Genomic DNA, 24,802 nt, shown 5'->3' with positions numbered 1-24,802 from the left:
ACCCTACAGTTTTAAAACAACACCCCCCAAAAATACTGTAGCACTACATGTGTTATTCCCTAACACTGAGTAACTATAACAGCATCAGCTCTAATAAAGTGTTCATTTAAGTTGGAATTTGAAACACCCATGGTGTTAGGGACCCAACACTCTGGGGGTGTTAGTTTATCAACACATTGAAAACTGTTAATTTAACACCATTTCGGTGGGTCAAATAGAATTTCTAAGAAAGTGTTATATTTAACAATGTGGGTGTTAAAATTCTGATCTCATTTGCTGTGTACTGGGCCAAACCGAGCCAGGCCAAACAAGGCTGTACTGAGATGGTCAGGTTATGTCACTGGAACCAGTTTGGTTCAGGTCGGTATGAAAAAGGTGACTTAAAAAAATCAGGAAATGAGAGTTGTGTTAAACAAAATATCTGGAATTCATATAAATTCAGAATTTCCTCATCGTTTTATGCATGTCTTTTTTTATTTAATACATGAGGGAGGTCGACAGCGCTTCAACCAAAATGAGATGAGGTGCAGGCAAATATCACAAGAAGACCGGAGATAAAGAATATTAGCTTTAAATTGTAAACGAGAGTCACACCTATTGTTCTCTCACACTTGTTTACTGTTAATCAACATTTCAGTGTCACACCATTTAGCAGGAGTGCTCATTTTTGCCAGCAATCCCTGTAGTCCGTAGTTATATGGCACCAGAAATTAATCTGTAAGAAAGACCCTGTATTTCTTAACATATATTAACACGTACAAAGGTAATAATAACGTCAACAAGTTTTCTTTGTCCGTGAGAGGGACATCATGTGAAAGTGTGTGTTGGTTTAACACAGTTAACACTTATGATACAGCGATAACATTCTGACTGAACCCACAGTGCGATTTCCCTTTATCTGATAGAATTGGGACATTAGTTTAGCGAAGCAAAAAAAAATGGTTATGCTCAATAAAAAAAATATATAGATTGAAGGTGCGGCATGTTTACTGGTGCATGCCTCCAGAATCATTACAAGGCCTGGGTCTTGTTCATCAGGGCACGCAACAAAAACACTTTTTAAAACGATACACAAAGGACAACCAAAATAAACCTTTCTTATTGGAAAAGTCCAGGTAGTTCCACGGTTTTCTTCCAATTAGTGCCTAATGAACTGGACCCTGGTCTAGGCCCTTGACTTATCTAAATGGCCACGCTGTTCTCCACCACAGCAGGGTCCATGTAGGTGTATGGCACTGGTAGCCCAGAGTTCCTGGCATTGATGGTCTCGCTGAAGACTTTCAGCTCCGCCTGGAATTTCTCGATCATCCTGCAGGGTGGTACCTCGTTGAAGTGCTCTTCGGGGTACTGGCCAAGGGCCACCTGCATATGGAGAATAATCGAAGTTAGAGAAATATTGCTAGTAACAATATCATTAACATTAAAAAGCACACGTAAATAGGATATTTTGTACCTAAATATAGTATTTTGTGCCTAGATTACATTGATAATAGATCATGAAAGATGACAGACTCACAAAGTCACTGGATTGCTTGCTAAGGAGCCACATGGTAGACATGCCCTGTGCTGTGGTGCCGACATCTGGGAAGGTCTCCAGCATGGTGCGCTCAGTAGACTGCCCCTTAGTGGTGGGAGGTGGCTGTTGCAGGGAGATGGGGGTGTTGGGCATCCAGCCACCATAGTCATACTGTAACATGAAGAAGAATGACTGATTATTACTGACGTCCGATATGGTGGTATTCTGAAATGATGATATGATAGAGGCAAGGAATACTGCAAAACCTTGCAACATTTTAACAAATATGTCTCTTCCTAAATTATAGATGAGGCAGATAATGGCAGTAGCGCTTAGATTTAGCTTAATAACACCAGTGGTAGAAAAAGTACTCAATTGTTATACTTGAGTAAAAGTAAAGATACTTTAATAGAAAATGACTCAAATAAAAGTAAGTCACCCTGTAAAATACTACTTGAGTAAAAGTCTAAAAGTATTTGGTTTTAAATATAATTATGTATCAAAAGTCAATGGAATTGCTCAAATGTACTTAAGTATCAAAAGTAAAAGTATACACCATTTATAATTCCCTGTATTAAGAAAACCAGACGGCACCATTTTATTTGTATTTTTTATTGATGGATAGCCAGGAGCACACTCCAACACTCAGACATAATTTACAAACAAAGCATGTGTGTTTAGTGAGTCCGCCAGGGATGTTCTCTTCATAAGTGTGTGAATTGGACAATTTTTTTTTCAAAATCGAACGAGTACTTTTGGGTGTCAGGGAAAATGAATGGAGTAAAAAGTACATTATTTTCATTAGGAATGTAGTGAAGTAAAAGTAAAAGTTGGGGGAAATATAAATAGTAAAGTAACGTACAGATAACCTAAAAAACTACTTAAGTAGTACTTTAAAGTATTTTTACTTAAGTACTTTACACCACTGAATAAAACCGGGCTACGCTACACCCACCTGTCCAGAGTTGACAGCAGAATGTTGGCCTGAGCTGGTGAAGATCACCACGGTGACGAACTTGACGACCTCTGGCACAGTGGAGAAAGACTGAGGGATTCCTGGACAGAAAGGTAAGAACCGAGAAAGAGGTGTGCAGTGAATGGAGTTATGCCAGGGGAGCTGGGTGGACTGTTACTAATAAGACAGACAAGTCCATGGAAGTTGTGAGTTATGCCAGGGAAGTTACGGTCCAGACACAAAAAAACATTGTTAAAAACAAGACATTTCACCATACGTCATTACCACCCCCCACCTATTACCCTGTACATAGTCACCTGTGCATTCTTGGGCCAGGAAGCCATGGTCAAAGATATCCTTGATCCAGTTCTGTAGTTCCTGGTCTTCCCGGACCTCTGAGTCACTCTTGTAATAGAAACCAATCACTCCCTCTACGAACCTATAGCGAAGACGGAAGAACAAAGGAAGAAGATATCATATCTATGTAGAGCTATGCTCACACTGTAGATTCTACCAGCGGATTATACTGTACTACCACCACGTAGGTCTGCTCTGTCGTAGCCTACCTGTGGATGATGTTCCACAGCTTGAGTCCATCATCCCTGTAGTAGTTGTTGGGGACTGACTCCAGACCTCGGGCAGTGATGTCTTCCGGCATACAGAGGGAGCTGTAGGTCAATGAGGCCACAGATCTCCTCAGGATCTCAATCATCCCCTCTCCGCCCGAAGCGGCAAACTACAACGTCCGATGATACAGGGGTTAGGGGAAAAGCTTTAATAAAATATACACCTATACTCACTTAAAAAGTTACATGATTACATAATTATGTAACGTTATAATGTACTTTAACTAAGCTGCAATATTACACTGGTTCTATGAGATAGTGAACCTCCCAGCAAGTATGATGTGGTCCTTTGTAGCTCAGTTGGTAGAGCATGGCTCTTGAAACGCCAGGGTACTGGGTTCGATTCCCGGGACCACCCATACGTAAAATATATGCACGCATGACTAAGTCGCTGTGGATAAAAGCATCTGCTAAATGGCATATATTAAGTTACTTGGTGGTACTGTAGGTTCACTAAAAGAAAATACAACTGAATGTATGCTGACTCTGACACAACTTCCATGGACGTGGGATTCCTAATATGGACACCACACACTTCTATCGAAACAGTCCACTCAGTAGCCTACCTTAGTGAAAACTCCATCAGCTATCAGAAATGCCCGGGCCAAGAGGTTGATCTGGAGGGTGTAGCGGGTGTGTGGAATCAGAAGCTAAAGCAGTAAACCAGGGTGGAGAGAAGGATGGATGGTCAACAATCCCAAGAGAGAAACTGGCATTAGTAAGGACAGTCTGGAGGACCACATTAGAAATAAGTGTATAAGACTTCAATGTGTCAATCATGGTGCAAACACACCAAGACAGTTGTGAAGGGGGCTCGACAATGCCTATTTCCCTTCAGGAGACTGAAAAGATTTGGCATGGGTCCCCAGATCCTCAAAAAGTTCTACAGCTGCACCATTGAGAGCATCCTGACCGGTTGCATCATCGCCTGGTATGGCAACTGCTCGGCATCAGACCGTAAGGCGCTACAGAGGGTAGTGTGTACGGCCCAGTACATCACTGGGGCCAAGCTTCCTGCCATCCAGGACCTCTATACTAGGCGGTGTCAGAGGAAGGCCCCAAAAATTGTCAAAGACTCCAGTCATAGACTTTTCTCTCTGCTACCGCACGGCAAGCGGTACTGGAGCGCCAAGTCTAGGTCCAAAAGGCTCCTTAACGGCTTCTACCCCCAAGCCATAAGACTGCTGAACAATTAATCAAATGGCCACCCGACCTATTTGCATTGTCTCCCCCCCCCCCCTTTGTTTTTACACTGCTGCTACTCGCTGTTTATTATCTATGCATAGTCACTTTACCCCTACCTACATGTACAAATTACCTCAATTACCTCGAGTAACCTGTACCCTCGCACATTGACTTGGTACCGGTACCCCCTCTATACAGCCTCGTTATTGTTATTTTATTGTGTTACTTTTTTAAACTTTAGTTTATTTAGTAAATATTTTCTTAACTCTATTTTCTTACAACTGCATTGTTGATTAAGGGATTGTAAGTAAGCATTTCACAGTAAGGTCAACACCTGTTGTATTCAGCGCATGTGACAAATAAAATTTGATTTGATCCACAGAGCACTATACTTTTTAACTGGACATGCAATATTATGTGATGTTATGCTATATTGTGTTATATTATGCTATGCTATGTTATGTTATGCTATATTATGCTATGTTACTATTATGCTATGCTATGCTACATTATGTTATGCTATATTATGCTCAGTGGAGGCTGCTGAGGGGAGGACGGCTCATAATAATGGCTGGAATGGAGTGAATGGCATCAAACACATGGAAACCATGTATTTGTAAGTCGCTCTGGATAAGAGCGTCTGCTAAATGACGTAAATGTAAATGTATTTGACACCATTCCACTCTTTCCGCTCCAGCCATTACCACGAGCCCGTCCTCCCCAATTAAGGTGCCACCAACCTCCCGTGGTTATGCTATGTTATGCTATGCTGTGTTATGTACCTTGTAGAGGGGGTGCACCATGGGCATGTTGCGCAACAGTGCTACGGCGAACACTTCAGCCAGGAGGTGAGTGCGCAGCAGGTGGACGTTGAGCTGGTGCTCTTGAAAGTCGGCGCTCCTCACAAAGATCTTGGCCAGGAGCCAGTCATACTCAGAGTCAGTAGGAAGAAAGATGGGGTTGTCTTCTCCAGGCTCCTGCTTCAGCTGTGGGGAGATAGAGTGTTAGGGACCCCATAGATGGCTAACAGCAACATAATCACTGTTTAACCTCTAAAGGATCTGACCCTTTTTTTCTATTTTCGCCTAAAATGACAAACCCAAATCTAACTGCCTGTAGCTCAGGACCTGAAGCAAGAATATGATGCATATTCTTATAATAATATAAATATGCCATTTAGCAGACGCTTTTATCCAAAGCGACTTAGTCATGCATGCATACATTTTTACGTATGGGTGGTCCCGGGGATCGAACCCACTACCCTGGCGTTACAAGCGCCATGCTCTACCAATTGAGCTACAGAGGACCATTTGAAAGGAAACACTTTGAAGTTTGTGGAAATGTGAAATTAATGTAGGAGTATATAACACATTAGATCTGGTAAAAGATAATACAAACAAAAAAACATGCGTTTTCCCAAAGAAATACATTTCATCTTTGAAATGCAAGAGAAAGGCCACAATATAATATTGCAGTTTAGGAGCAATTTAGATTCTGGCCACTAGATGGAAGCAGTGTGTGTGTGTGCAAAGTTGTGCAATACTGGACTATTTTGTATAAAGTATGCCCAAATGTGCCGAATTGGTCAATTGATACATTTTCAAGTACATAACAACAGAGAACTGAATGCATTCAACTGAAATGTGTCTTACGCATTTAACCCAACAGAGAGGTGCGGGGGGCTGCCTTAATTGACATCCACGTCATTGGCACCTGGGGAACAAAGGGTTAACTGCCTTGCTCAGGGGCAGAATGAGAGATTTTTACCTTGTCAGCTCTGGGATTCGATCCAGCAACCTTTCGGTTACTGGCCCAATGCTCCTACCTGCCGCCCCTAGCCATGGTATGAAAGGGTTTCAACTCAGGGCTAATCAACTCGGGGCTCTATGCATTCTAGCGCGTTGTGGAACACACCTCATTATTCCTTATTTTCCAGAGAACGCATAGCCCCTCGTTGATTATTCCCTACTTATTTCACAAGACACTTTCACTGGCCATAGTCATATTTAACATGTAATGGCATAATAATGTAACTGGTGTGAAATGTCACTCGCTCTGAGACCTTGAAGTAGTTGTTTCCCTTGCTCTGGTTTTGTGGAGCGACGGGTAACAGTGCTTCGAGGGTGACTGTTGTCGATGTGTGCAGAGGGTCCCTGGTTCAAGCCAAGGTAGGGGCGAGGAGAGGGACGGAAGAAAAACTGTTACAATAACACAACAGATAAGATAAACTGGAATGATGCTCTCACTCAAAAAGAGCATTGAGCAAACCACACCCCCAAAACAATTATGAGCTGCCCTCCCCTACGTTTGAATTATCACTAAAAGAGGAAAGAACCCTTTTCTGAACTGCAAAGAAGCATTGAAGGACTCAAAGGTTTCACATAAAACCATCACACTTCCCAAAGAACCCTTGATAAACACTATTTTTTTAAGTGTGTAGTGGTGCATTAATTAAAAGCATTTGAAGACACTATCAAAAATATTTTCTTTGGGCACTGTCAGATACAGTGGAGGCTGGTGGAGGGAAACATGTGGAGGACGGGTTCATCGTAATGGCTGGAACGTAAAGAATGGAACGGTAGTAACGAGCCCGTCCTCCCCATTTCTACCTCCACCAGCCTCCCCTGGTATGTGGGCTCTCTGAGGAAGATTGAAACATGATGGGTTTACACACTCTCTCACTTCTAATGGTCTCCGTGGCTGTGGTCTACACTCCAACGTTAGTTACATCAACCTTACCTGGATGGCGATGGGCATCAGTTTGTCATCGGGGGTTCTGTGGAGCAGGACCAGAGGAGCCACCATGTACTGTTTTTTCCTATTGATCACGTTTGCCTTTATTCCATCCAGGTTCTTGTAGTCAAGCAGGAATATGTTGCCGCTCTGTTTTGGATAGGATGACAAGGGAGAATAAATCCAAAAGCTGCTGTAGAATAGAATGCAAAAATGCAACAGGTTAGGATAACGGTTAACTTTCTTGGTGTTTTGGAATAGGCAAGATATTGTAGCTGTGTGTTTTACGAGGATTATCCCAAAAAATATCCAATAAAGTTATGTTTGCGATTACTTTCTTGGATTTTAGGGTTACCATCCCCTAAAAACATCAAAGAAAGTAATACTGGGATTACTTTCTTAGATGTTTTTTATTCTTTCAGGAACCAGGTTTCCCTCCAACCTTTTTATGCGAGTGAAGTACATGTCGGATAGAAGATGTCACCACAGGCCTGATGGAAACAGAACATTTGTCTGTAAACTTTCAGCATGTCGACAAAACAAAATAGGCAAGAGAAGGTTGGATATTTTTGTGTCGGTAAAACGTATTATGCGTGAAATGGTGGTGGAATGGTGCTTTTATGCGCAAAAATTGATATAATAACCATTATATCTAAATAAACTTGGAGTCACACAACGATTTGTTGTGTGGTCCTCCCACTACGACTCTGGAAAACCATCAATTTATTAGGCTACAGATTACATTTACTACAGAAGTAAATTATGATGAACTTCACAGGGTAGTGAAAGTGCACAGAGATGAGCTTGATGCTCCTTTCCAATAAATATCCAGGGTCTTTTTCTGGTGACATGATGACCAATGCTGCTTGGCTGCCATTGATAAATAAAAATTATATTGCTCTTTTGTCCATAATAATCTCATCATGTAGGCTATACCTGCACTGTGTCTGCAAGCTGTTGGCTAGAGCACACGTGCCAAGAGTGGGAACATTCACTATATAACAGAAAAAAAATGTGACAAAACCATCAGTAGAGTTGAAAATGCAATGGAAACCCATTTCACTTGGGAATTTAACCACAAAAGTTATTTTTATGTGCACTACATCATCACACACAGCCTTTTATCCGCAACAGGTCAATTTGATGGAATCATCTCTGGTGGGAAAATGTGTATATTGTTTTTTATGCGGATTTGAGAATATTCGCATGAAAATCTGTCGCCAATTGGATGGAAACCTAGCTATTGAGGAACATACTGGATGGACCTCCACAAAATAAATCTGGAGGTCCTAAAAAGAATCTGGTACATGCCTCTGATGGTCCAAGAAAGTAGAGGTCTGGACATCTAAGAAAGGGATCTCTATTGACTTCCATTGATAATTGTGAATATCCAAGATAGTCATCTAGGTCCAAGAGGACTGCCCCTAGTCCAGCGCCCCCCATACTATAAGTGGTACTGCAATAATTTAGGCAACTTTCAACGATTCATGTGAACATTTATTTTACTGAAGAGTCCCATTTTGACGTACTGTACAGTACCTGCAATTCCCTTTGGAGGCTGGACGATCCACGAAGAGAGGGCTTGACCATGTCTTCTTTGACAGGGAACTTTGCAGGCAACTCAAAGCAGCGACGGATCAACATTGGGTTGGAACCGTTCAGATACTGGTACCCAAAAAACTCGTCTTCCTTCCAGTGCGCCTGTGCGTAGTCTGGAAGGAGGAAATTCATTGAGTTTCTCTACAATATGTTCTGGGTCGTATTAATTAGTGCACACCGTAGAAAAACCTTTTCAACAGAAAACAAAATCAAGCGTTTCTTATTGGACAGGTATTCCCTCCCTGTTTCAGTCCGTTTTCTTCCGTATAGTGCCTAGTAAACAAGGGTCGTTTTCAGTATATATGTATATTTTTATTGGACATATTCAAGTAGTATTACTTCCCAGTTTCACTTTGTTTCAAAATGTTTACCACCTAATAAACAGGCCCTTGGAGTTAATACTGCAAATGCTCTAGTTAAATGCACTCACCCGAGATGACTGTTCTATTGCAGCAGAAGACCTTGCTGAGTTCATCAATGTTTTTCCAGTTCTTCTTGCTGTCAGAATACCCCTTCAGTTTCAGCTCAGTGATCCTACAGAATGGGAGACAAGGAACTATGTCAAGCTGAGCCAATAGCGTTTCACAGAGCAAATTCAAAACCCAGGCATTATCCCAAACAATATAAATGAATGGCGTACTTTAGAAGAGCTTTGATGATCTGCTGCAGGAAGTACTATTTGAACTGTCCTTAGAGGATGAATTATACCCGACATACGCAACTCAATTAGCTACGCAAAAATGGCTGTCCTGCATAGTCGCAAAAAAATGCAAGCATGTGCAGCCCAAAATGTTCATCTCACCACATACTGGACAAAGGAAAAAAGCTCAAACCCGCAGTGAAATATTCTTACATTTGAATGTAATTATAAGCAGGAGAGGTCAGATCAAACGGACACGTTTGGGCGACAGCCTTCGTCAGCATTTGGAGAAAAATAGGCATTCGCACATATTTATAAATGATGAAACATTGTAGAATCTTTTTTCACAATCAGAATTTACATTAATTATTTACATACATTGTTCTACTATTTTTGACAACCTGTGCTGCCTAAAAAGACATTAAAACGTAAAGAATATTTTAGTGAGTGAGGGTTTTTCGTTTTTCCCCCGTCTATGCCTTTTGAACTCGGCACCCAAATACTTTTTGTTACTACATGCCTTTGAGTTGAGCACGCCAATTCCTCATTCTGTAAGTAACTCACCACATAACCACATTGGGAAGCCATTATGAGTAGCACATTGCATTCTCATGTTGTGTACTCAAATCGGGCATAAATTTGGCTTAGGTGAGGAACTCACCCGGTGGCGGCAGTGAAGAGGAACTGGGTGGCCTTGGTGAAGGAGAATTGGACCTCGCAAGGAAGATCCAGAGGGTTGTCTGACTTCATGCTGCCGGGGAAACCCTCCTTATAGGTATCCCAGCTGAGGAGGAGCAGGAAATATATGGAGGTTGGTCAGATATAATGGACAGACTGAGCAGCTAGGCCAAAAGATCACGACACACACACCACAGCACCTACCAGTACTGCTCTGTTCTCGTCTTCATCTCTTTTTCCCTGCTGTACCTGGCAAGATGATTCGTTTCATCACAGAGTCTTTTAGCTGAAAAATATAGAAATTAATCAATCAAGTGGAAACGTTAATCACACGTCATTGTATTATTGCAGTAATACTTCAGCGCCAGTGTTGCATGTGTTACTGTATGTACGGTGACCCTAAGAGGCAAAGTAGCTTTTAAAACTTAGTGACAGCGTGCACACACAATGAAAGTGCCCGCCCCTCACAATAGCTGCACGTATCCACTTTTTTTTATGCATTGCTCATTCTAACATGTCTATGTGATGTCGTTTTATAACGTCACACGGTGCTGACCTGTGCCCTCTCTGAACAGGTGCACCTCCTTGTCCATAATCCAACTGTAGATGGGGAACTGGCATGTGTCTCCCTCTGGTGTCGTCACGACAACCTTGGACGGGAACCAGGCGTCCTGGGGGAAGAACGGGAGGGTCTGTTTGTCCAGCTCTATCAGCACCAGCGTGCCGAGGGAGGAGGGGCAGTCCACGTCAAATTCACGAGATGCCTGCAGAGAGATTAGGGGAGAGAGAGAGAAGGGGAGAGAGGGAGATGGAGGAAGTGAGAGAGAGATGGAGGGAATGAGAAAACGAGATGGAGGGAGGGAGTGAGGGAGTGAGAGAGAAAGAAAGGGGGGGAGAGAGTGAGAGTGAAAGAGAGAAAGAGAGAGAGTGTGAAAGAGATAAAGAGAGAAAGAGGAACCTGGACTGTGTGAGAAAGCAAATAACATAGGCAAATATAACTAATCCTGTACTACCAGTATTATTACACAAGGGCCCAATAAAGGCAACTAAGACTTCATGTCATATACAATATATGTGTATGAACATATTGGGTGTGTTTTGAGTACAGTATTTGAAAAATGCAAATGGCAAGTCTTATTAAAAGGTAGAATCATTAGTTGCTACATCCATTTTCTGAACTTATAAATTAATTATATATACACCCATAGATTCTTGAAGAATATAACTTATAATTGCCTCATGAGCTTAGTTCAACTGTCGTACCCAATCAGAACCTAACATATAAGCTTGTTTTATTCCAATGTTTGTAAAACAATGTAAATGTAAACAAACACTGAGCTATAGCCACAAAACACAGTTAAAACTATACATTTTTATATCATGGATGGTCAGTTCTTGCATCCATAGCTAAGTCTATGAATTTGAAAATGGTGACACTTCTACAAGCCCATCTCTCAGCCTTTTGCCAAAACAGAGGCAGGGTGTGCACTTAGTTATTGTTTCAATTAAGGATTCTAGCTTTAAAGGGAAATATATCTTAGTACTGATAGGAACATGACTCACTTACCGTGCCTTGATAGAAGCCTCCCTTCAAGCTAGTGAGCCACGTGCGCTTGCTCTCTCCATTTTCACCAACCAGCTTGATGAAGACATTGTTCATCGTGGTGGCAGTTGCAATGTTGTGTGTGTGCACAGTCACCTTGTATTTTGCCCTTTTGACTCTGAAAAGCAGGCGGTCCATATAGGCAGCATGCATGATGTCAACAGCACTACGATAGGCTTATCTGCACTCACTGAGACTGCACAGCAAACAACATTTCATTCAATGTAGACGGTGCAAACGAAAACAACAGTGCGGTAACAACAAGAAAAGCGCACGCAGTGCGAGCTCTCGAAAACACAATAACGAGAGAACCAAACACGTAGAGGCAAGCTGACATTCACAATCACGCATAACACCTGACCCAAACACACGACACTAAATAAGGGAACAATTAAGACACAAATAAGGGACAGGTGTTATGAACAGACAAAACCAAATGAACATGAAACATAGAACGGTGGCAGCTAGTACTCCGGAGACGACGACCGCCGAAGCCTGCCCGAACAAGGAAGAGGAGCAGCCTCGGCCGAAACCGTGACACTTGGTAAACTATATTTTCAGAGTAGCTTCCCCAACACTGCTGGAAAGCAGGTAGTCATAACAGTATATTTGTAATGAGTGGCCATCATATTCATCATGCAATTTACATCTTACACGTCAAATTCTAATTCGTATTAAATTGCAGAAAGAGAACAAGCTCTCTCTGAAATACTTGACTTATACAAAACCCCAGCTCCACTTTAACATTTCACAACGTACCACTTATCAGTGGTATCTCTAGGTGCCATCTCCTGCCATTGTAACCTTAACCCCTAAATCTGTTTCTGTGTGTGTGTGTGTGTGTGTGTGCGCGCGCGCGTGCGTGTGTGTGTGTGTGTGTGTGTGTGTGTGTGTGTGTGTGTGTGTGTGTGTTGAAAGCAGGAATCAAAACTCTGTGGTTTGAATAAAAAGGACAATTAGTTACTGTAAGGCAAACCTCCCACCACTGCTGAAAGTCAGAAGTTATTGCGTAACTGGATTAATTGAAGTCAAGTACTCATGTCAAGACAGACAGCTTTTATGAACGTTAAACAACTCCAAAAGAAATAATCCACAGAACATGCATTTTCTATTTGCATATGGAGGCAAGCAAGCAGTATAAATATCACAACAAATCAAACCAGTATAATAGAATAAAGCTCTTAAAATGTAGACAATTATGTAAAGATATAAGAAAGAAACAGAACATTCCAAGATGGCGTAGCAGTGCGGTCGTGTGCTCTGCTGTGTGTCCGTGTAAATAGCCTGTTTTTTGTATTTTTTGTATTTTTCGTACATATTTCCCTATCACACTTTTCATCCATCTACTAAATATACTTTCCTGCAACCCGCCTCACTCAATGTGGAACGGATTCTATTATTGACTTACCTTTTATCTAGAATCTCCAGTTGAAACTAGCTAGCCAGCTAACTAGCTACTTGCTATTAGCCACCGATATCGGTTTTCACCCAGAACACCGGATTTTCTGCCGGAATAACTGAATCACTGGACCTTAACACCGGATCGCAACTAGCTAGCCGCAACCGAATGGATGTTGCTGTTGGCTAATCACCACTGCCCCCGAAGCAAGCACCAGTTAGCCTTGAGCTAGCCTCAAGCCCATATCCCGGCTATCTACCTCTCTGTCTACCGGATGGGAGTAGCCAGCTAACTAGCTACTTGCTATTAGCCACCGTTAGCGGTTTTTCACCGTTGTCCGTGGCCTGCACTACCTACCAGCCAGCTCTAGCCTGGACTATTATCGGCCAGTCTGCACTGTCTGCACAGCGCGTTATCGACCCATAACATATCGTATTTTCTGCCGGAATCACTGAATCACTGGACCTTTAACACCGGATCATCGCAACTAGCTAGCTGCAACTAAATGGATGTTGTTGTTGGCTAATCAGCCTTGAGCTAGTCTCGAGTCAGGCCCATCTCCCGGCTATCTACCTCTCTGTCAACCGGACGGGATCTCCTAGAGTCGACACGGAGCCCCGCCGATCCATCACGACTGGTCTGCCGACGTAATCGTCTGTGGTTTCAACAGGCTTCCCGTTGCGACGACCACGAAGATCCATCTGCTAGCCCCGGCCCGCTAGCACACGCAAACAACAGCCATGCTTCCTGCTCGCATGTGCTGTAGCACCAATTCGAACTGCTCTCGGACTCACATATTGCTGTTCACTGGACCTTATGATCACTCAGCTGCACAGCTGATGCCTGCTGGACTGTTCCTTTACACGGTACCCTGTCCTGTTAAGCCTCAGCCCAAACTTTCATCGCCATTACCAGTTGTTGTCTTAGCTCTCTCGAATAACACCTGTGATTGCTTTATGCCTCTCTTCCATGTCAATATGCATTGCCTATTGCTGTTCCAGTTAGTTCTTATTATACAATTTCACTGAAGAGCCCCAAGTCCCTCTCAAACTGCCTCAAATAGCTCCTTTGTTCCACCCCCCATACACGCGGAGACCGGCTCAATCAGTGCCTCCAGTGATGCTATCTCTTTCATTGTTACCCAACACTTAGGTTTACCTCCACTGTACTCATATCCTTCCATATCCTTGTCTGTACATAATGCCCTGAAGCTATTCTACAACACCCGGAAATCTGCCCCCTTTCTCTGTACCCAACGCACTAGAAGACCAGTTCTTAAAGCCTTTAGCCGTATCCTTATTCTAGTCCTCCTCTGTTCCTCTGGTGATGTAGAGGTTAACCCAGGCCCTGCAGCCCCCAGTATCACTCCTACTCCCCAGGAGCTATCATTTCTTGACTTCTGTAACCGTAAAAGGCTTGGTCTTTTGCATGTTAACATCAGAAGCATCCTCCCTAAGTTTGAGTTATTCACTGCGTTAGCACACTCCGCCAACCTTGATGTTCTAGCAGTGTCTGAATCCTGGCTTAGGAAGGCCACCAAAAATTCAGAAATGTCCATCCCCAACTACAACATTTTCAGTCTAGATAGAACTGCCAAAGGGGGTGGAGTTGCAATCTACTGTAGAGACAGCCTGCAGAGCTCTTTCATACTATCCAGGTCTGTGCCCAAACAGTCTGAGCTCCTACTTCTAAAAATCCACCTTTCCAGAAATAAGTCTCTCACTGTTGCCGCTTGCTACAGACCCCCCTCAGCCCCCAGCTGTGCCCTGGACACCATATGTGAATTGATTACCCCCCATCTATCCTCAGAGTTCATACTGCTTGGTGACCTAAACTGGGATATGCTTAACACCCCGGCCATCCTACAATCCAAACTAGATGCCCTCAATCTCACACAAATTATCAAGGAACCTACAAGGTACAACCCTAAATCCGTAAACATAGGCACCCTCATAGATATCATCCTGACTAACTTACCCTCTAAATACACCTCCGCTGTCTTCAACCAGGATCTCAGCGATCACTGCCTTATTGCCTGCGTCCGTAACGGGTCCGCGGTCAAACGACCACCCCTCATCACTGTCAAACACTCCCTAAAACACTTTAGCGAGCAGGCCTTCCTAATTGACCTGGCCCAGGAATCCTGGATGGATATCGATCTCATTCCGTCAGTAGAGGATGCCTGGTTGTTCTTTAAAAGTGATTTCCTCTCAATCTTAAATAAGCATGCCCCATTCAAAAAATACAGAACTAAGAACAGATATAGCCCATGGTTCCCCTCAGACTTGACTGCCCTTGACCAGCACAAAAACATCCTGTGGCGTACTGCATTAGCATCGAATAGCCCCCGCAATATGCAACTTTTCAGGGAAGTTAGGAACCAATATACACAAGCAGTTAGGAAAGAAAAGGCTAGCTTTTTCAAACAGAAATTTGCATCCTGTAGCACTAACTCCAAAAAGTTTGGGGAGCACCTCCTCCCAGCTGCCCACTGCACTGAGGCTAGGAAACACTATCACCACCGATAAATCAATTTCAACAAGCATTTTGCTACGGCTGGCCATGCTTTCCACCTGGCTACCACTACCCCGGCCACCAGCTCTGCACGCTCCGCTGCAACTTGCCCATGCCCCCCCGCTTCTCCTTCACACAAATTCAGACAGCTGATGTTCTGAAAGAGCTGCAAAATCTGGACCCCTACAAATCATCTGGGCTAGACAATCTGGACCCTTTCTTTCTAAAATTAGCAGCCGAAATTGTCGCATCCCCTATTACTAGCCTGTTCAACCTCTCTTTCGTAACGTCTGAGATCCCCAGAGATTGGAAAGCTGCCACGGTCATCCCCCTCTTCAAAGGGGGTGACACTCTAGATCCAAACTGTTACAGACCTATATCCATCCTGCCCTGCCTTTCGAAAGTTTTTGAAAGCCTAATTAAAAAACAGATCACCGACCATTTCGAATCACACCGTACCTTCTCCGCCATTCAATCCGGTTTCCGAGCTGGTCATGGGTGCACCTCAGCCACGCTCAAGGTCCTAAACGATATTATAACCGCGATTGATAATAGACAGTACTGTGCAGCCGTCTTCATCGACCTGGCCAAGGCTTTAGACTCTGTCAACCACCGCATTCTTATTGGCAGACTAAATAGCCTTGGTTTCTCAAATGACTGCCTCGCCTGGTTCACTAACTACTTCTCAGATAGAGTTCAATGTGTCAAATCGGAGGGCCTGTTGTCTGGACCTCTGGCAGTCTCTATGGGGGTGCCACAGGGTTCAATTCTTGGGCCGCCTCTTTTCTCTGTGTATATCAATGATGTCGCTCTTGCTGCTGGTGATTCTCAGATCCACCTCTACGCTCTTCAATCGAACGCTGCTGGCACCCGCCCACCCGACTAGAATCACTACTCTCGACGGGTCTGACCTAGAGTATGTGGACAACTACAAATACCTAGGTGTCTGGTTAGACTGTAAACTCTCCTTCCAGACTCACATTAAGCATCTCCAATCCAAAGTTAAATCTAGAATCTGCTTCCTATTTCGCAACAAAGCCTCCTTCACTCATGCTGCCAAACATGCCCTCGTAAAACTGACTATCCTACCGATCCTTGACTTCGGCGATGTCATTTACAAAATAGCCTCCAACACTCTACTCAGCAAATTGGATGTAGTCTATCACAGTGCCATCCATTTTGTCACCAAAGCCCCATATACTACCCACCACTGTGACCTGTACGCTCTTGTTGGCTGGTCCTCACTACATATTCGTCGCCAAACTGATAGATTCATTTGTATTTTAAGAATAATGACTAAAGGATTTCACCCCAAATACAGTATAAATGTGTGAACGGTGTTAGAGTTATAATGTAGTGTCAACCCACTAAAAGAGGGGGAGGAGTTAGAAACTGCTGAGAAAGCATTCCAGGGTGAAGGGGCTGAGAAGCTGTTTAAAGGTGGGCGGAGCAAAGTGCCTTTGTATGTCAGGGGGTATAAAGGCTGTATATGTGTTTTTTGGCGGCAGAGCTCTCCATGATTAAAACATACAGATCATTCTTGCCGGTTGCGGACCTTCGTTTAATTCATGATTAAACCAGAGCCTTACACCCTCTGGGAATTATTCAAAGCATTAAGTTTGATTAATTAGAGATAGAAATTCTCCTGACAAATGGTCCTTCGAGCGGAGCTCAAAATACGTCTTTATCGTTCTGAGGACACCGAAAACCGTGCACGGGCGGATGATAGCATCCATATAGAATAGACCTGGCCTTCGACGTTAAGGTTATAAACAGGCCGGTGATGCATCTTATGAACGATAAAGACGTTGACGAGATCTGGAAAAGCATTTAAATCCCAACTTCAAGGAGGAGGTCAGTAATTTTTATTCATGGGTTTTGGTGAAATTATTTGAACTTGTATGAGAATAGTAATTCATGTGAAGGGCAGAGAATAGTTACCAAAATCTCATAAGAGAATTATAAAGGAAGGAAGGAGGGTCCGAAAATGACTCTAGGTAAATGGCCATTACCAAAATAAACTAGTTAATATTGAGATTGTACGAGATACAGTCTTTACAATATCAACAGGAAGGGAGATAATTATCAGCATGTGAGATAGATACATTAAACAAGTCAAGAGTCATAAACAACTGGGGATTTGCTCTAACTCTGTCTATTTCATGAAACTGGAGCAGTTACGACCTCTAGGTTACGGATAGTGTTAGCAAAAAATCGTATAAGGTTGTATACGTGTGAGACCTAATGATCCATCGAAATACATGATAATTGTTTCAAGGAAGGGACTAAAATAGGTGGCGTGAGAAAAAAAATGGTTGTCCCATCCCTTTCATGAAACTGGGATTTAAAAAAACTCTGGGTTACGGGTTGGATAATTTAAATGGTTAATTACAAAAGCAGATCATAAACATTGGCTCAAGAGTCGCACCAGATAATAAGTCCCAAGGAAAATAATTCTGGATTGAATTATTACTAAACAGGGGGATTTCTTATTTTTCTACCATGGGAAATGAATATGATTAGGTAGATGCATGTAAATTGCGGAACGGATTTGAAGAAACAGCGAGGGGAGGGGCTAGACACAGCGAGAGTATGGCTTTTGGAGAGTCAGGAAAGACTAAATTAGATAGCTATAATAAATCAGGGAGGCAGAATAGGGGAGGAGGTAAGAGGAAGTGCTTTAACTGTAACAAGGAGGGTCATTTGGCCAGGGAGTGTAAGGCCCTGTGTAAATACTGTAACAAAACAGGTCATAACCATCGCGACTGCAGAGATAAAGGAAAGGGCAGTGTCCAGGAAAGGACAGTCTATTTTTTGGTTCCACGGGTAAAATGTTTGAAGTGATTTGCGTCGATTAAGAATTGGCTAAAAACACCACGAAGCGATTATTTGAGAAGTACCTATACATTTCTAACGATATATACGTATGAACTTTCTCACCCAAACGTAGACGTACGTCATGGGTGAGAAAGTAGAGAATATTTACATTGAAATGTTTTGTCATTTAGCAGACGCTCTTGTCCAGAGCGACTTGCAGGAGCAATTGGGGTTGGGTGCCTTGCTCAGGGGCACATCGGCAGATTTTTCGCCTGGTCGGCTCGGGGATTGGAGCCGGCGACCTCTCGGTTGCTGGCACGGTGCTCTTGGTTACTGGGCTACCTGCCGCCCCATATGAGTTTAAGGTTGTGCCGTTGTTTGATTATGTGATAAGGTTTAATGGGTAATCTGACCATAACTAATGTGGTTATAGAAGTAATGTATAATATAGTGGAGAGCCAATAGGGGGCTCCATTGAACTATTATGGTTTATTGGGCATTTCAATGGCATAAGGTGAAATCTGTATGTATGAGTGAATTCAACGGCTGGTATGGGTGGTAACCGGATACTACTGAGTATTTGGTTTGGTGATGTTGAATGGAAGATTTGTAGCGTGGTTGGGGTTAAATAGAAAGACTCACTTATTCAATAGGGAATAGGTGGAGGGAAAGAGAGTTTTTGTGTTGCTGAATGAGGTGAGAGCTGGTGCGGTTTTCATTTGGTGACATCACTTGCTCTATGAACTGGAAGTAGTTCCTTTGAAATAATCGTTGTAGAGTGACTGGCGATGTATGTAGAGGGTCCCTGGGTTCGAACCCAGGTAGGGACAGTGGCTAAAGCTTTCGCATTGGGGCTATGGACCTAGATTACTACGTGTATTAAAAGTTGAATTAGATAGCTTTAGAAGTATTCTAGATAGGTCTATGAAAATATGTTACAAGTACGAATGACATTATTTCCTAAGAAGGAAGATGATTAGGGCAGGTCCCCGCGCCTCCCCCGTTGTGTAGGAAGGAGCAAGGGGGAAGGGGTGAGAGACAGTACATAGTTTAAATGATAGGAATATAATTAAATGTATGCTTATCAACGATAGCAAGTATTTGTTTTATTAATTAGGGCCTAATCAGAGAGAACAGTTAAAGAAATTGAATAGCGAACTGAAATGTCGATAGAGCTGTGAAAATTATTTAAGTTGAGGACAAAGGAAAATAATTTATGGTTCTAGTTCCCGGGTAAAAGGGTTATACTTGCTTGACGGTATCGAGCAAAAGGTGGAATGGTTGAATGAAAAGCATTTATTTGACGAAGTCTAATGGTTATTACTTTATTGTATAGGTTGGGTAACACCAGTGGTGTATGAAAATAAGTGGTGAATTCTAAAACGATAATTTGGTTTCGTTACGTGAACAATGGGATATCGTTTTTACTGGTAGGATGATGGATTGAATAAACATTGGTTATAAGTATGAAGTTATTAAACAATAGGTTTATATTTTAAAAACATCAATGCAACAGGTTGCGATGATTAAATTAATAGAAAGGGGTTATAGGGTTATATTAGGAGGTGTAGTAAACTTAATGAAACGTGGTATTATATAGTGTCTTCCAGGATTGATGGAAGTCTCCTATAGCATTATGTTAAGGGATTGCCTGGGATAAAATATAATGTCTTACTTACACAGAGTATGTGATTGTATTGGCTAATTAAGGAAATATGACATTTACAGGAGCGAAAGGAACAATAGAAGGGGAGACAGATTTTCCTAGGGGGTTGATAAAATAATTGATAATGGATCATTTGAGATGAGATCACATGGAGCAGATTTAGGGGTTCAATAATCATTGTGAGATTAGTTATGAGGAATTAGATTGATACAAACGATTATTGATGAGTTAGGACTGGGGATATCTGTATCATGTTTTGTGTGTACTTACCATCTTTAGATTACTGATGGTAATTGAAGGTTGACAAAATGTATAACCAGGAGAAAGAGATTAGCTTATCTAATTGGAATGTTGCCCAGGGCTAGGGGGAGCAGTAGTGAAGTTAGGCAGTATTTAGGTAGTAAAAGGGAGCTACCAAATTACAGTGGGGGAAAAAGTATTTAGTCAGCCACCAATTGTGCAAGTTCTCCCACTTAAAAAGATGAGAGAGGCCTGTAATTTTCATCATAGGTACACGTCGACTATGACAGACAAATTGAGGAAAAAAATCCAGAAAATCACATTGTAGGATTTTTTATGTATTTATTTGCAAATTATGGTGGAAAATAAGTATTTGGTCACCTACAAACAAGCAAGATTTCTGGCTCTCACAGACCTGTAACTTCTTCTTTAAGAGGCTCCTCTGTCCTCCACTCATTACCTGTATTAATGGCACCTGTTTAAACTTGTTATCAGTATAAAAGACACCTGTCCACAACCTCAAACAGTCACACTCCAAACTCCACTATGGCCAAGACCAAAGAGCTGTCAAAAGACACCAGAAACAAAATTGTAGACCTGCACCAGGCTGGGAAGACTGAATCTGCAATAGGTAAGCAGCTTGGTTTGAAGAAATCAACTGTGGGAGCAATTATTAGGAAATGGAAGACATACAAGACCAATTGAAAATCTCCCTCAATCTGGGGCTCCACGCAAGATCTCACCCCGTGGCGTCAAATTGATCACAAGAACGGTGAGCAAAAATCCCAGAACCACACGGGGGGACCTAGTGAATGACCTGCAGAGAGCTGGGACCAAAGTAACAAAGCCTACCATCAGTAACACACTACGCCGCCAGGGACTCAAATCCTGCAGTGCCAGACGTGTCCCCCTGCTTAAGCCAGTACATGTCCAGGCCCGTCTGAAGTTTGCTAGAGTGCATTTGGATGATCCAGAAGAGGATTGGGAGAATGTCATATGGTCAGATGAAACCAAAATATAACTTTTTGGTAGAAACTCAACTCGTCGTGTTTGGAGGACAAAGAATGCTGAGTTGCATCCAAAGAACACCATACCTACTGTGAAGCATGGGGGTGGAAACATCATGCTTTGGGGCTGTTTTTCTGCAAAGGGACCAGGACGACTGATCCGTGTAAAGGAAAGAATGAATGGGGCCATGTATCGTGAGATTTTGAGTGAAAACCTCCTTCCATCAGCAAGGGCATTGAAGATGAAACGTGGCTGGGTCTTTCAGCATGACAATGATCCCAAACACACCGCCCAGGCAACGAAGGAGTGGCTTCGTAAGAAGCATTTCAAGGTCCTGGAGTGGCCTAGCCAGTCTCCAGATCTCAACCCCATAGAAAATCTTTGGAGGGAGTTGAAAGTCTGTGTTGCCCAGCGACAGCCCCAAAACATCACTGCTCTAGAGGAGATCTGCATGGAGGAATGGGCCAAAATACCAGCAACAGTGTGTGAAAACCTTGTGAAGACTTACAGAAAACGTTTGACCTGTGTCATTGCCAACAAAGGGTATATAACAAATAGACTTGAAACTTGTATCTCATTATGGTGTATGGTGAAATAAGTATAGCCATTTATAATTGTAATGGCTTAGCTGATAATAACAAAAGAAGAACAATATTTACATGGCTCAAAGAGAAGGAATATAATATCTATTGTATACAGGAAACTCATTCAACAATTCGAGATGAAGTAGCGTGGAAAAAAGAATGGGGGGGGAAATATACTTCTCCCATGGGCAAAGAAATTCAAAAGGGGTGATGATATTAATTAATAGTAATTTCGATCCGAATGTGCAAATTGTCCAAATAGATACGCAAGGTAGATGGATTATTTTAAATATGTTATTGGACCATAAACAGATATGGCTCATTAACCTTTATAATAATAAATAATAATAATATGCCATTTAGCAGACGCTTTTATCCAAAGCGACTTACAGTCATGTGTGCATAAATTTTTACATATGGGTGGTCCCGGGGATCGAACCCACTACCCTGGCGTTACAAGCGCTGTGCTCTACCAATTGAGCTACAGAGGACCACAATAATAATATGCCATTTAGCAGACACTTTTATCCAACGCGACTTACAGTCATGCGTGCATACATTTTTTTTTTGGTGTATGGGCGGTCTCGGGGATCGAACCCACTACCTCGGCGTTACAAGCGCCGTGCTCTACCAGCTGAGCTACAGAGGACCAGTTTATGGACCAAATAATGATGATCCACAATTCTTTGACAATATATATAATAAATTATCAAGCCTGCAAGCAACTCAAGACAATATTATTATGGTGGGGGATTATAATACTGTTTTAAATAGCTCAATGGACCGTAAAGGAAATCACACCACAAACAATCACCCACATGCTCTTAAAATTGTGAATGTCATGGATACATTAGAACTAGTAGATATATGGAGGCTTAAATATACTGATCTAGTGAGATATACATGGCGGAGACTGAATCAAGCTAGTCGTCTTGACTTCTTTCTTATCTCATTCTCGTTGGCACCAAAAGTAAAAAAAAGTGTTGATAGGGGACAGAATGCGGTCGGACCATCATATAATAGGCATATACATTACTCTTACTGAATTTCCACGTGGGCGAGGATATTGGAAATTTAATCAAAGCCTATTGGATGATAATTTATTCATGATTAGAACAAAGGAATTTATAACTGACTTTTTCCAACATAACATAGGTACAGCGAATCCCCTTATTGTATGGGACACCTTTAAATGTGTTACGGTCCAGCACTGTTGGTCCTGTCCCCGCTTGTTTTCCTTTTCCTTTTTTCCCTGTGTGTGTTGTCTGTGTCTGTCTCCCCCTGCTGTGCAGCCCAGTCAGAGGATCTAGGTCAGGGGGCGTGGCCATTCTCTCTCATGCTCAGTTACATCCAGCTGCAGCTCATTATCACCAATCAACCAGCAGTTATCTACCCGGGCTGGACACCTCTCCAGCGCCAGTTCGTTCCTACACCACCTGTGATCCCGTCTGTTCCTGCTGCCTGCCTACCTGCCACTCCCACGCCGCAACCTGCTCATCTGTTGTCTGATATCCTCGTCATCCAGCTCTCAGTGCTACTGGCTCTCCACCCCACTCAGCTCCTACCCCGGTCTGAAGCTGCTCCACCCTGAACTGTTTCTCTCTGCCAAAACACGCTGAATAAACAACATCTTTATTCACCCTCTTTGTCCGTGTGTCCGTCTCTGCGCCTGAGTCCCCCACCCAGCCTAACAGAACGAACTGGCCAAACATGGACTCAGCAGAGATGCCACATGAAACAACGGGTGATGGCGTACAACGCGCCCTCCATTCACAGGGAATGTTATTGGGACAACACGACCAACTCATCCGGTCTCTATTGGATAACAACCAGCGGTTGTTGGATCAAGTATCTCATCTCACCTCTCAGGTAGCTAACCTGGTAACACTCACTACTCTTCCTCCCTCTGCTTCTCCTCCACCTGTTCCTCCTACAGTGGCTCCAGGCTCGGCTTCCGCTCCTGCCCTTCGGGAACCCCCTACAACCTCACCCAAACCTTTCACCGGGGACCTGAACAAATGCCGTGGTTTCCTGCTTCAGTGCCGCTTGGTGTTCCAACAGAAGCCCCTGTCTTTCTCCACGGAATCCTCAAAGGTACATTACGCTCTGGGGTTACTGAGGGGCAAAGCTTTGATTTGGGCAGAAGCGGCTTGTTCTACTCAGCAGATTGCCAGCCTGTCGTTTGACGATTTTTCCTCTCAATTGGAAATTGTGTTTGATCAGCCGGACCATGCCGGGACCGCCACAAAGAGACTGTTGAAGCTACGACAGGGCACGGGTAGCGTGGCTGAATACGCCATTGATTTTTGGACCTTGGCAGCCGATTCCAAGTGGAATGACGAAGCTCTTCAGGGAGCGTTTGTTAACGGTTTGAGTGACACGATTAAGGATGAACTAGCTGTTCGTGATGAGCCTGCTAACCTTCATTTTCTCGTTTCCCTTGCTACACGAATAGACAACAGGCTACGGGAGAGGAGACAGGAGAGGGGCGGTCGGGTCCGCACCGCAGGCGGGGCCCCCTCGCTTTCTGCAACCCGAGCAACACCACCACTCGGACACCGCCCACACACCTCAGCGGATCCCTCCACGGAACTAGACGAGCCCATGCAGCTGGGCCGTGCTCGTCTGTCCCCTGCCGAAAAGGAACGGCGCATGCGGGCTGGTGAGTGCATGTACTGTGGGGACCGCACTCATTTCCTGGTTAACTGTCCGGTTCGCCCAAAAGACCAAGCTCGCAAGTAAAGGTGGGTGTACTTGCGAGTGCTACACCTGACTCAATGCCCACAGCACCCCGTCTAGTTATCCCAGCTACAGTCCAGTTCAGGAATCTGTCTCTCCCATTAACTGCTCTCATTGACTCTGGTGCTGAGGATAGTTTCCTTGACGTTAACCTGGTCACTCAGGCTGAGATCCCTGTTAAGCCCCTGCCTAAGCCTATAACAGTAACCGCTATAGACGGCCATCAGTTTGCCAACATCACCCACCAAACTGTCCCCGTTTCTCTCATGCTGTCCGGCAATCACAAAGAAACCATCCAGT

The 24,802-nt window shown here is 43.3% G+C and overlaps 1 protein-coding gene across 1 annotated transcript; it reads right to left on the bottom strand.

The window, feature by feature from the left end:
• Window positions 1-459: 459 nt before the first annotated feature.
• LOC311109979 (polyunsaturated fatty acid lipoxygenase ALOX15B-like) lies at window positions 460-11,688 on the bottom strand (the record flags this gene model as incomplete). The annotated part of the gene is made up of 14 exons (XM_084188491.1): window positions 460-1,362; window positions 1,517-1,687; window positions 2,472-2,572; window positions 2,789-2,910; window positions 3,038-3,207; window positions 3,664-3,747; window positions 5,065-5,268; window positions 7,022-7,165; window positions 8,555-8,727; window positions 9,045-9,148; window positions 9,916-10,038; window positions 10,137-10,218; window positions 10,489-10,696; window positions 11,500-11,688. The coding sequence occupies 14 exons, from the start codon at window positions 11,686-11,688 to the stop codon at window positions 1,183-1,185; spliced, it is 2,055 nt and encodes a 684-aa protein (XP_084044617.1). The 3' UTR covers window positions 460-1,182.
• Between the last annotated feature and the right edge of the window lie 13,114 nt (window positions 11,689-24,802).

The sequence above is a fragment of the Coregonus lavaretus genome (genome assembly GCF_964263955.1).
Source record: "Coregonus lavaretus genome assembly, contig: SUPER_35_unloc_1, whole genome shotgun sequence".
NCBI lineage: Eukaryota > Metazoa > Chordata > Actinopteri > Salmoniformes > Salmonidae > Coregonus > Coregonus lavaretus.
Note: the sequence above shows the minus strand (reverse complement) of the source record. Positions and strands in the feature narration are given on the sequence as shown.